This window comes from Juglans regia, chromosome 10 (genome assembly GCF_001411555.2).
Source record: "Juglans regia cultivar Chandler chromosome 10, Walnut 2.0, whole genome shotgun sequence".
NCBI lineage: Eukaryota > Viridiplantae > Streptophyta > Magnoliopsida > Fagales > Juglandaceae > Juglans > Juglans regia.
This window is the reverse complement of record NC_049910.1, coordinates 29,225,931-29,238,771: the sequence shown is the minus strand read 5'-3', so window position 1 is coordinate 29,238,771 and position 12,841 is coordinate 29,225,931. Positions and strand designations below refer to the sequence as shown.

Below are 12,841 nucleotides of genomic sequence, written 5' to 3'. Positions count from 1 at the left end.
ATATAATATCAAAAAATATTATATATAATATTAAAAAAATAATTTAAAATATATATTATATAGAGCAGTCCGGTCCGGCCTAAAAAGCCTAAAACTGAAATCAAACCGATTCCAACCAATTTTGCCGTTACGTAAACCGATTTCGGACTCCAAAACCGGATTTGACTGATCTGGTCCGGTTTTCTCCACTTTTTTTTTTTTTTTATTTTTTTTTTAACGCCCCTTCGAGTTCCTGATATGAAGCCGAATCAGATTCATCGAATATCAATAACCTTTTATCTCTAGCAAAGTAAACATAAACCGCTTTTTTTATTTCCCTTCTTTTTCGCTGGTCGCCTGAGAGCCCAGCTCCGGTGCCCGAAATGGCTGGAACACCGGTGGTGGTGCTGTTTGACTTTGACCGCACGATCATTGATGATGATAGTGACCGTTGGGTGGTCACGGAGATGGATCTCACCCCCCTCTTCAATAAGCTCCGCTCTACCTTGCCTTGGAACTCTCTCATGGTTTTTAATTTTGTTCAATCTCTTAGATGAAGAACAACCATTTGGATTTTTGTTAAATTTTCGTCGTTTATTTATTTATCTAGATCAGTTGCCTATTGTAGGATGGTATGATGAAGGAGCTCCACTCACGAGGTCAAACTGCCGAAGACATTACAGAATGCCTGAAACGTACTCCAATGGATCCGTGTATTGTCGCGGCTATTAAAGCAGCCCATGCTCTGGGGTAGATTTTCTTGACCACCTTATTCTTATATAGCGTGAGTTGGTAGTTGTTACTAGGGGCTGATTGATGATTAAAGGTTGTTCTTGCGATTGATGTTGTTTGTTTCAGATGCGACTTGAGGGTGATTAGCGATGCGAATCAGTTTTTCATTGAGACTATCTTGAAGCATCATGGTCTGTTGGGTTGCTTTTCTCGGATATACACGAACCCATCATTCGTGGATAAAGACGGACGGCTTAGGATCTTTCCTTTTCATGATTCGAGTTCGTCTCCTCATGGATGCAAATTATGCCATGCAACTATGTGCAAGGTACTATAAACAATGTCTTTCTGGCCAGAAAGGAAATAAGTTTCTACTGAAGGAAGAATCATCATCTATATTATTGAGTAATTAGTTTTGCATTTGTTAAAGGTATAGTTTTATTGCGTTGTTTTGTAACATTCCAAGTTCCTTAGCCGTTTGAAGGTTGTTTGATTGTGTTAAATGAACTATACCTTTAACAAGAGAAGAATTTAGCGTCTGCTTTACTTATGGTGGAGAGACTTAGAAAAAAGGGGCTCTAATAGCTTGCATTATTTCTATATAGGTGAGTCACTTGACAAATACTTTCAACATGGTGAATGTTTGAATCATGCTCACTTTCTCCTCTCACCAGGCCACTTTTTATATCTTTTGTTCCAAAATATTAGATATTCTATTCACAATCATTGACAGAAAGAAAAAGAAAAAGGCCGAGACTGTTCGTTTTTCTTTTTATCTGGTATTTATTTTTCTTTGGATCCATTAACCGTGGATCAAATGGCATTTTCTTTTTCCCTAAATAAGGGATGAAGGGGGAGCGAGAGGTACTAGAGCACGTGCTATATGTACTAAGACTATTTTAGTATCACAAGAGGAGAATAGGAGGGAGGCCACTGGAAATGGAGGCTGTTAGATATTGTTTACAGTGGCATTTGAAAGCACCAACTCGTGTTTTGGATGAATACCATCTATTTGGTTCTGGCTGACTACCATCTATCTGTATCAAGCTCAGCTTCCCCTCCCCCATACTAAAAGTATTATCTCTGAGTTGCAGAGCGTATGGAATGATGTAGCTTTCTGTCATTCATATAATCTCTGACCGACATCTACTAACTTATGTAGTTTACTGTTCACAGCAAAGATTTATGGTTGATGATCTAACGTATGGACTCATTGTTGCTACTGAGACTCTTATTTTCTTTCCTTTTGGTGTTGGTAGCAAAGGGTTTATTTTATCTTCTGGTTTTTAGGGTCAGGTGATTGACGAAATCCAAGCTTCTGTTTCTGAAAACAGCACCAAAAATTTCATCTACCTTGGAGATGGACATGGTGATTATTGCCCAACTCTGAAGCTTGGTGAAAGTGATTATGTGATGCCGAGGAAGAATTATCCTCTGTGGAAACGCATTTGTTGCGAACCACTGCTAGTCAAGGCAAAAGTCCATGAGTGGAGCACTGGAGAGGAGCTGAAGAGGATCCTACTATACCTTATTGATACAATCACCATTCAGGATAACATCAGCAGACACCAGTCGGTCTAACTTATCCCATTGCAACTGCCAATCCCGACCAAAGAGGCATCATCTCAGAATCTCTGCCTACTTCCATATATAATGGTTTTCTGAATATTGTCAATAGCAGAGAAAGACCATTTCAGACAAGCTGACAACTTCCAAAAAAAAAAAAGAATTAGCATTGCTCGTATTTATGATGAGCTTGTTTAGCCTGCATAATTTTTATATGTTGATAATGCAATCACAGAAGAATACATGTTTAAAGAAATGTGACTACTGCTATGTTTGCATGGAAAAGGAAGAAGACATTGGGGTGTTGGGAACTAATGTCATGGCGGCTTGCATGAATATTGTGATGTGATGCAGTTTGCACGAAGGAATAAGACTTTAGGTGTTGGTTATAACACCCCAGTCCTAGATTGGGAAAGCAAATAACTCACTTAGAGTGACCAAGTTATGAAGTTCGTCATGATTGTGCCGCATTGACTACTTATTAGGTGAAACTAGACTTTATAAATGATCATAGGGAAGCTTGAAATTAACCAGTCTTCAATGGTTATAGTGCAGATGTGTTAGTGCTCCTTGGGTCCCTTGTATCAGAGCCACCTAGTACAGCCATGTGATACTAGAGCACTGAATGACATGGTCCTGACGAGAACTATAAGAATTTAAGAGGGGAGTCTGTAACACTCCAGTCTTACACTGGGGAAAGGAAAACTCACGTTGAATAAGTTATAAAAGTAGTCACGAAAGGTTTGGATTCGCAAGTTATCTCAACTCATCTCACTACTATTCATTACTATTCAGCAACTTTAACTCATAAATCTCACTACTATTCACAACTCATCTCATTACTATTCACAATCTATCTCAGCTCATCTCAAGTCATCTCAAGTCATCTTCGAATCCCAGTCCCACATTGGTTATTAGTGAAGCCGGGATTTATAAATGATTATATAGAAAATAGTACACAAATTCGTTGTATTCTAAAAACACTCAGACGTAGATAACAGAGCAAACTAAATTATGAGTATCTTAAATGGGCCTGTGCAATTTACACGAAAAAATAAAAAGAGAGAAAAGAGAAGAAACCTGCAGTTGACTGTGATGATCCTGTTAAAGCGTTAACTACTCTGTATTCAGGCATCTGTAGCAACAAAATGGAGCATGCATACATGCATACACAATTATACAAAAATCAAAGAGACGTCAATGGTTACTTTGTGGAGGGCAGCAGATACATACACGATCCGTTTGTTTGGATAGTAACGCGATCTTAGATAATAATAAAATATTAAATAATAGTAAAAATTGTAATATTATTAAAAAATACTTCTTTAATTATGAAGTAAAAAAAAATTATTAAAAAATATTTCCTTAATCACGAAGTAAATATAAAAATAATTTTTTTTACTTCATGATTAAGGAAGTATTTTTTAATAATTTTTTTTTTACTTCATGATTAAGGAAGTATTTTTTAATAATATTACAATTTTTTTTAAAAAATATTTAAAATTGTTAAAAAAAATTTATATAAAAATAACTGTAAAAAAAGATACATTAAAAAATACATGATAAAGCCAGTTGTGACTCTCAACGCCCAACGGTGGCTCTATCATTTTCCCTTCATCAATCAAAGGTTGCGTGAATATATATGTTGGCACAACTAAACATATAACAGTACTTTTCCTCCTCAGTATAAGATATAACCTCCTCAAGTTTGAAAATACTAAGTACTCGTTTGTTTTTAGAGATGAAATAAGATGATATTAAAAATAAAAGATTAAATAAAAAATTATTAAAATATATTTTTTAATATTATTTTTATTTTAATATTTAAAAAAGTTTTTTTAAACTTCCACACAAAATATAATAAACAATTCAATTTTTTCAAGTTTCAAAACAAAAATAATATTAAAAATTTATATTATTACAATATTTTATTCAACTTTTAACAAAACATTTCATCTTATCTCATCTGAATTACGTAACCAAACGAGGCCTGAATAACCCACCTTATTTGTTTTTATAATTTCTCTTAACTCATCTCATCTAATCATTATAACTTTTAATTTTAATATCAACTCATCTCATCTCATCTCATCTGTAAAAACAAACGAGACGATCTTATGGTCTTTAAATATAGGGATTATTATTCATTTTCAATAAAGGATGAAATTTTTTCTTAACACTCCACCACACTCCATACTCTACATTTTTTTTAAATTTAAAATATTTTAATATTTTTTTAAAATATTTTTTAAGTTTATTCTTTTTAAAATATTTGATAAAAAAATAATAAAAATTTTAAAAAATATAAAATGTGAAGTGTAAAGAAGTTGTAAAGATTTATTGTTATAAAATATATAAAGTCACAAAATCCTTTGGTTGCAAATAGAGCTTTATGACTTTTTATTTAAAGCAGTTAATGGGTTAATAACGAGAGAGAGATCCAATCATTGATCTGATTTCTCATTAATACCAATTTGTTGCTAAAAACTGTCCGTTTCGTTATCTCGTTCTGTTTGTTTTGGCTTTCCTTCTTGGCGGTTTTTTCTTGAAGTTTTGCACAAGCTGGATACGAATCTCTAGGCCACAGCCACCACCTCATGTTAATTCTTTTTTTCTAAGCTCATGCATTCCTCTTGAGATGGGTAGGTTTCAGTTTTACACAAAACCTTGGTGCTTGAAGATATTAATTGCTGTTCTGGGTTTTATTAACCTGAACCCCCCAAAACTGTTACGGTTTCACGTTTCCTTTCAACTGAAAGAGCAATCTCTTTGGTAGAAGCATGTACCTTGAACTGCGCTCCTTCTTCTATACCGAAACACGAAGAAAAAGAACAATTTTTTGGTTGTGGGTTTGAGCCAGAGGGTGGGTGTGGTGAAGATAGGTGAGAGTTAGGATTTGGTTGGTTGGTCGAATATGAAAGAGAAGGGTGGTAAGGAAAAGGTCTCTTCAGATGTGAGTGGGAAGGTGGTGGTGGTTGCTGTCAAAGCATCGAAGGAAATCCCAAAGACTGCTTTGGTGTGGGCTTTGACTCATGTTGTTCAACCTGGTGATTGCATTAAGTTGCTGGTGGTCATCCCTGCTCAGTACTCCTCAAGTAACTTTCATTGTCTTTCAACCTAATTGAGTTAACCCAAATGTATTTATAAATTTCCTTTTTGTTTGATTTTGTGACATTAATTATGTTTTTTTTTTTTTTTGTAAAAATATTTTATTGTTGGTAGCTGGTAGGTGGATATTCCTGCTTTGTACTTCATTCATGGACACGCTTTTTGGGGATTTTTCCTAAATTCAAAATTAAATCTTGTAGAATTGAATTAATGTTTCTTTCATGCATAAATACTTTTAATTCGCTATTGTCTTTTGTGTAATTTTGAGGTCCTTTTTGTATTTGTTCTTTTGGTGAAAAAACTAGTTATATTATAAGAATTTTTACACACTGAAACCACTGTAATTGTCGCACACTAATTTGGTGGACATGGACGTTTATTTATAGACTGAAATTGTACATGATTTGTTATTTACATGATAAGATATACACACTGATTTATCAAACAAGATAAAGAAGTTATCATTTGTTGATGTGATTTGCTTTTGTTGTTGAACTTCATCTTCTCCATCTGGTTGTGTAGCAGACTTTCACACCTGAAAGTCCTGAAAGTGGCAGGACGCTTTTTTCTTTAATTTCCACTTCATTTGCATTAAATTCAAGAGCATGTAAAATTGATGCCGTGATGCTTACTAAAAAGTCCAAGGGCTGAAACAATGACAGTGCTTTACTCTCACGGCCATGGGGACTGATTGAATTGTTGAGTTGTCCAGCTCTTCTATTAAGTACAATGAACGTCTATGTAGTACAGCTAGCTCATTTTTTTTCTTGAGATGTCCTTGAGATCTGGGTTAGGAACATCTCCAGAACATCTGAAGAGCAAGTTTCAATAGCTGAATATGATTAGAGGGCCTCCTGTGACTCCAGCAAGTAGTCCAGACCATGAGTCACCATTGACTACAACTGATGTTGGAACGTCATCAATATCTAGCTCGGATCCAGAGAATTCACCATTTGTCCTTTCTGGAATTGTTGGGAGACTTGAGAAAGAGCTCCAATTTACTGCGAGAGAAAATGAAAACCTGGATGAATGTGACTCTGACACAGATAGTGACAGATTGAGTTCTTGTTCTATGAATTCATATTTCCAGCATTGGATGGCAAACATTCTTAGTTCTGGTGGTGAATATTCAAACCATACGGTGGAAGGTTCAGAAAGACACAACGAGAAGGTTCTGACTTCCCCATACAGAGCCTTGTTGGAGAAATTGTCTAAATTAGATGAAGATCCTTGTATTGGAGTACTGAATTATAGGCTTGATTTGGACTTAAACAGAAGTTTAAGAGAAGCAATTTCATTATCCAGAAATCCACCCCTTGGCCCTCCTCCATTGTGTTCCATTTGTCAGCACAAGGCACCTTTATTTGGGAACCCTCCAAGATGGTTCGCATTTTCTGAGCTGGAATTTGCTACAGGTGGATTTTCACAGGAAATTTTCTTGGTAGAAGGTGGATTTGGCTCTGTACATCGAGGTGTTTTACCAGATAGTCGTGTTGTTGCTGTCAAGCAATACAAATTGGCTAGTTCCCAAGGTGATCTAGAATTTTGCTCAGAAGTTGAAGTCTTAAGCTGTGCACAACATCGTAATGTTGTGATGCTTATTGGTTTCTGTGTGGAGGATGGAAAAAGGTTGCTAGTATATGAATACATTTGCAATGGGTCTTTGGATTCTCATCTATATGGTATTTTACCCTAACCCTATTTTTTCAGTAACTTAACGTTCAGTAGTGGTAATATTATTACGGATGTGACTAGCAAGCATCTCTGTCTTAAGGGAGATTTTCCTCTATATGAAGATTTCAAAATTTATTTCTCGATTTTACTTTAATTGAACTAAAAGCTTCCGCATTCCAGCTGACTTAGAAGACCAAATCATAACTGGTCTAACACTCAGTTTGTCAAAGCTTCAGTTCTCTTTGTTTCTTTTTGTTGTTTAAAACTATTTATGCCATCACTTCTCTGACAACATTCAGTAGAATGTTCGAATATTGCAGGAAGAAAACTAAATCCACTAGAATGGTCTGCACGACAAAAAATTGTAATTGGTGCTGCTCGTGGATTGAGATACCTTCATGAAGAATGTAGAGTTGGTTGTATTGTCAACCGCGATATGCGGCCTAACAACATTCTGCTCACCCATGATTTTGAACCATTGGTATGTCATGCTCTTAAAATGCTATATACCGTGACAAGGGTTTTGTTAAACCAATGATTTTTAACCATTGGCCTCGCCACTCATGACAAAGATAACCAATTTGTCGGTATCTCTTCAGGCATCTTGTGAAACAAGGGTGTTGTTGAGGAGGTACGACATTTGAATGTAGGAGATGGTGTGGAGGAAATTGTGGGCTTGTCGTTAATACCTTACGAGGAGGAATGTTTAGGGCCTAGTGTACAGTTGGGAGCTGAGTCTAGGGAAGATGTTGCCCCTTGATATCTCTTCCTTCGTTGGTTGGTTCATCATTGGATTAAGTTCTGCAAAAAGTTAATGAAAAAACATAACAGTGTGTGATTACGCGTGGAAGATTTGATGACCAATTCACAACACTACTCATTGCTATTGAAACGGGTCACTTAAAACGAAATTAAGATTTAAGAAGAACAGGCAGTTAAAGCATTTTACGTGAACAATTAACTATGACGTTAAGGGTGGTAGTTCAAGTCGAAGGAGGACTAGAGGGAGGGTAGGATTGTATGTAAGGGTGTGGTATTAGTTTTGGGTATAGTATGTAGAATGTAGCTTCTAAGGGAGTTTCGGGTGGTATCTTAGTTTTGTGGAAACAAGGGGTTGGGGTAGTTACAGTGATTTGCTTTGTTGTGGGGAGGAATGTTTTGTTCCAGTCGGGCTTGGTGTATATTGGATGGACTTATTGGCCATTAGGGGTACTCTATTATGGCTAGGTGTTCTCTCTTCATGTATACACCCAGTGTACTTGGTTACGTCTATTGATATTAATAAATTTTTACTTACAAAAAAAATGCTATATACGTCCTTCATTACCATACCTTCTATAAATGTTTGCTGTTTCTTCTGTATCAAATTATAAGTTGCCCAAAAAATGTGTTTTTTAAGTGCTTCTGCATATCAATAGAACATGCAAAACTGACTACTATTTTTGTACTTAAGGTGGGAGATTTTGGACTGGCTAGGTGGCAGCCAGATGGAGACATGGGGGTGGACACAAGAGTAATTGGAACATTTGGGTGAAGCCTGTCTACAATTATTTTCTTCTTGGTTATAATATTTGCAAAAAATGACAAAAAAAAAAAAAAAACATGGCATTCTGCAAGTACTTAGCTCCTGAATATGCTCAAAGTGGCCAAATAACCGAAAAAGCTGATGTGTATTCCTTTGGGGTAGTACTACTGGAGCTTGTTACAGGGAGGAAAGCTATGGACATAAACCGGCCCAAAGGCCAGCAGTTTCTCACTGAATGGGTATCAACTTAAATATTTGAGAAGATATTAGCATAGTTAAGATTCAAAATTTTCTTCCCAGGTTAGTATATCCCTGCGGGTTATTATAAACATGAGTAAATTTAAAGTTTTTTCCTTTGCCATTGCTTGCGTTTCAAATTTGGATCAGGCAAGACCATTGCTAGCAAAACAAGTTGTTCATGAGCTTGTTGACCCTTGCTTAAAAAGCTGCTACTCAAAGCACGAGGTTCATCGCACGCTGCAATGTGCCTCCTTATGCATCCGGTGGGACCCTTATTCACGGCCTCGCATATCTCAGGTTGGAGACTTAGAATTCATTGGGGAGACCTCTTTTATACATATACAAAGCATTACTTCTGCTCATCAAATATTTTGATGATGATAAGAAGATATTATTTGCTATACGTTACACTTTCTGGTTCACATATTTCTCTTTACATTATCCTCTTTAGGTGCTTTGGATGTTAGAGGGGTACTGACGTTGTCATGTCATCAACCAGTCACATTCAACCTCTTGACCACATGATGGAAAAAATTTGACCAGAGAAGCAGCAGATCTTGAAAGGAGGCATTACAATGATTATAGTAGGACGTTCTGTAGATTGAAGCGCATCACAACCGAAGAGAGTGAAGGAAGCAGGAGGTCTTGTGGAAATACCATCTGTAAACATTCCATGTGGTAGCAATACTTCAATTGCCTTTGTCTTACATGTTAGCTGAATAGAGATTACAGTAGAGAATGTTGGTTATATAGTTGAGAGAATACGAGCAACTTGCTCGGAGCAAATGCATATTATGACCTTTTTTTGTTTTTTGTTGTTGTTACGAGTTTGGGTTAGCAAATGCCCCTGTGGACATTCATTATTTGATAGTTTCTACTTAGGAAATGTATCTTTTACTCTGTCCTTTGCCCTCAGACTCCCTTGTCTTAGTTTTGGTTTTTGGTGGATTTTCTCTTAAAAATAGGCCAAGATTGCTTTTAAGTGAAAAAATGTGCATTTCCCGTAAGCTAAGAGTGTTACGTGTTTGTTTTTCATAAAATAAACCCGGCAAGAGATATCATATTTAATAAATGAAATTATGATTTATTTTGTAGAAAAAATGTCTAATAAAATGTTTTCCAAAAATATTAAATAAATAAACTGAATAAATTTATATCATAAAAAATAATTTTATTCAAGAAAGTCTGAAACGAAATCAACTGCTCCTTCTAATCCTGGCGTGCCTGTCGTATTCATTATTGGTGGTTAAAAATATGAAAACAAACTAAAATGAGTCGAAAACTTATAAAGAAATCCATCACAACGTAAACATAATAAACATAAGGTTTTCGTAAAAGTTTTCATGCTAAGAGCTTAAAATCATGACTGTTTGTACTGATGTTTATGTTATGCATGACTTGATTTATCTTAATTAATTGACTAATCTGACTTAACTATCTGATCTGACTTAACTGATTGATTTGACTGGTTAACACACTTAATCCTGTGTGCGAAGTTGTGAACTGGCCCCACGTCCAGAGGCCGCGAAGGGAGCCGCTGATGGTATTTTGGCATACTATGGTGGATCACGCTTGAGTCCGTCCCTTGCCCAGCCACTCTAAAACTGAACTGCATCGGTAACATGCATCTGAATGGCCATCTGATTAACTGATCTTATCTTATCTTGCACTTGAACTTAAGATAGCTTACGTGTCTTATACACATGAGATGTGTAACATAATACATACATAGTTATAATTTTTGAATTTGAACATGATGCGGAATGACATGATCGTATGTTATGTTGGATAACATGTTTGCATATGATATGAGTGGTATATAAAAAAATGTTTGTCAAAGAACTGATGCTAATATAATCTATATAAGTTGCACTGTGATGATCTTAATTTGTGATCAAATTACATACCTCGCTACGCTTCGTCTTGAATCTCACTTCGTAGCTTGTCACCTATACGCAATATTAATTATCACTAAATCTGTCTAGGGACAATATATACTAATATCCTACTTAATTAAATTCACAATTTAAAAGATAGTCAAATAAATCTTTTTTTTAACACCATAATCAATAAATCCTGATATTTAAATTACTTAAATACTAATAATATATTATAATATAATAGAATACTTGGGCTATTTTAAAATAAGTCATAAAACCCCAATTCTTAAAATAGGTTTCATTTCTTAACATAATTATTCAAAACTCATAACATATTCCTTAATTTTTCTATTTAAAGTATAACATAATAATTTTATTAAAATCCTACTAAATTGACAAAGGAAACTAAAATATTAGGCTTAATAGTATACTTTAAAATATATTTCAAATTCTTTAAACACTTTCTTATAAAGATGAGCCTTTGACTAATATATTTATTTAAGTAAAAACACACATTTAAAATATTAAGCCCAATAAAATTACTAAAACAGTCGCTGACACATAATAAAGTCAAGCCCCGATTAAAATGTAAGTCTATTTAAAGATCATTAGAATCTGTAAGAGTTGCAATCTGGCCCATAAGTCCATCTAAATAAGCCTAGCACACGCACATAATGGCTTAGGGCCCATCAAGAACTCTAGGGTTCCTCTGGAAATCAAAACACATGGGCCAAAAACAGAGAGATCGCGAGGGAGGGGAAGTTCTACGATGGACTCACCGAGAGAGGAGGTTGCATGGTACGGTGGCTCAAGCGGCTGGAAGTCAAGGTGGCGCAGTTGCAGGGTCCTTTGTGGTGTCGCAACGTCGAGAGAGGGAGAGAGAGTTCTGCCAAGCCGAGAAGCAACCGAGAGAGAGAGGAGGTAGAGTGCGACGACAACGGCTTACCTAAGGGAGTGGGTGCGACGGGATTGGGCTGAGTAGAACACACACGAGGCCTCTTTGGTTGTTGACAGAGGAGAGACGCTAATGGCCGTTGGCTTACGATGGTTTTCCAAGGCGTCGACATATTCTAGGTGTACTCCGACGACGACAATTTTTGGGCTGTCCGTAGCTACTTTGGCATGGTGGAGACTCATTGATCTCTCTTGAATGGGGCGGTGCTCTATTTTGAAGAAGAGAAAACAGAGGACTTATGATGACTATTTATGATGGTCTCCACTATGGTTTATGGAAAAGCCAGGGCTGAGACGTGGGAGGAAAAATGTTGTTATGAGTGTGAGTTTTCCTTCCTGCATGAATTGGATTTTCTTATGTTTAATTTTGAGGGTCTCGAGGTGGTTTTATAGGTGAGGGGAGGGAATAACGTGAGCCTCTAGGTGATTGGATAGAGTTTGGAGTTGGGAGTAAGTTTCCCATTAGGAAATTTATTCAACTAGGAGATATACACTTAAGCTTACGGGTGGAGTCTTGGAGATAGGAACAAACAAGGCAGAAGAACTCTAGTGACTATTGCACAACCTAAGGGTCATACAATTACAAATAGTATGATAATAATCCTATTAAAATCTGATGATGGTGATGATAATAATAATCTGAAAAATGCATAAAACTTATCTTATGGCATAAACTTAGGATTGGGTTGTCACAAACTTCCATCCTTATAAAAATTTGATCCTCAAAATTTGCTAATATTTCAAGCAACGTACATACTTGTCCATCACATTCTTTTCATGTTTCTATTTTAGATGTTTGATCATTTAGTCCAGCCTAACATTTCAAAATTTTAAACCTCAATTATTCATTTCTAAATCTCTCATATTTTCCTAATCCTTTTACATGTGCACTTACTATCAATGATCACACGCTTTAGAAGTACAATACATATACACACTGAACTGTTAGTAGTCAAGATTAAGGGGGCTTTTAGTTTAAGATAATGTTGCAAAGGAAAATTCTATTAATAAATTTTTAGCCATAATTTTTTCATCATCTTCTCATCATTTTTAGTTTAAGTAATTGACGGATAAATAATGAATAATAATTATTTCTTCAATTATTAATGATATAGAATTGGCAAATATCTTGTACAATTGATTTTTAAGAGATTGCTACTTATTTGTTTTTTGTGTGATGTTA

At 35.6% G+C, this 12,841-nt stretch overlaps 1 protein-coding gene and 1 pseudogene across 1 annotated transcript; both read left to right on the top strand.

Annotated features, from left to right (window-relative positions):
- The first annotated feature begins 264 nt into the window (after positions 1-264).
- On the top strand, positions 265-2,592 carry LOC108989766 (thiamine phosphate phosphatase-like protein). Its single transcript, XM_018963499.2, has 4 exons — positions 265-506; positions 608-729; positions 838-1,039; positions 2,002-2,592. The coding sequence occupies exons 1-4, from the start codon at positions 363-365 to the stop codon at positions 2,290-2,292; spliced, it is 759 nt and encodes a 252-aa protein (XP_018819044.1). The 5' UTR covers positions 265-362; the 3' UTR covers positions 2,293-2,592.
- Positions 2,593-4,822: 2,230 nt separating this feature from the next.
- LOC108989756 lies at positions 4,823-9,734 on the top strand (annotated as a pseudogene).
- Positions 9,735-12,841: the final 3,107 nt, after the last annotated feature.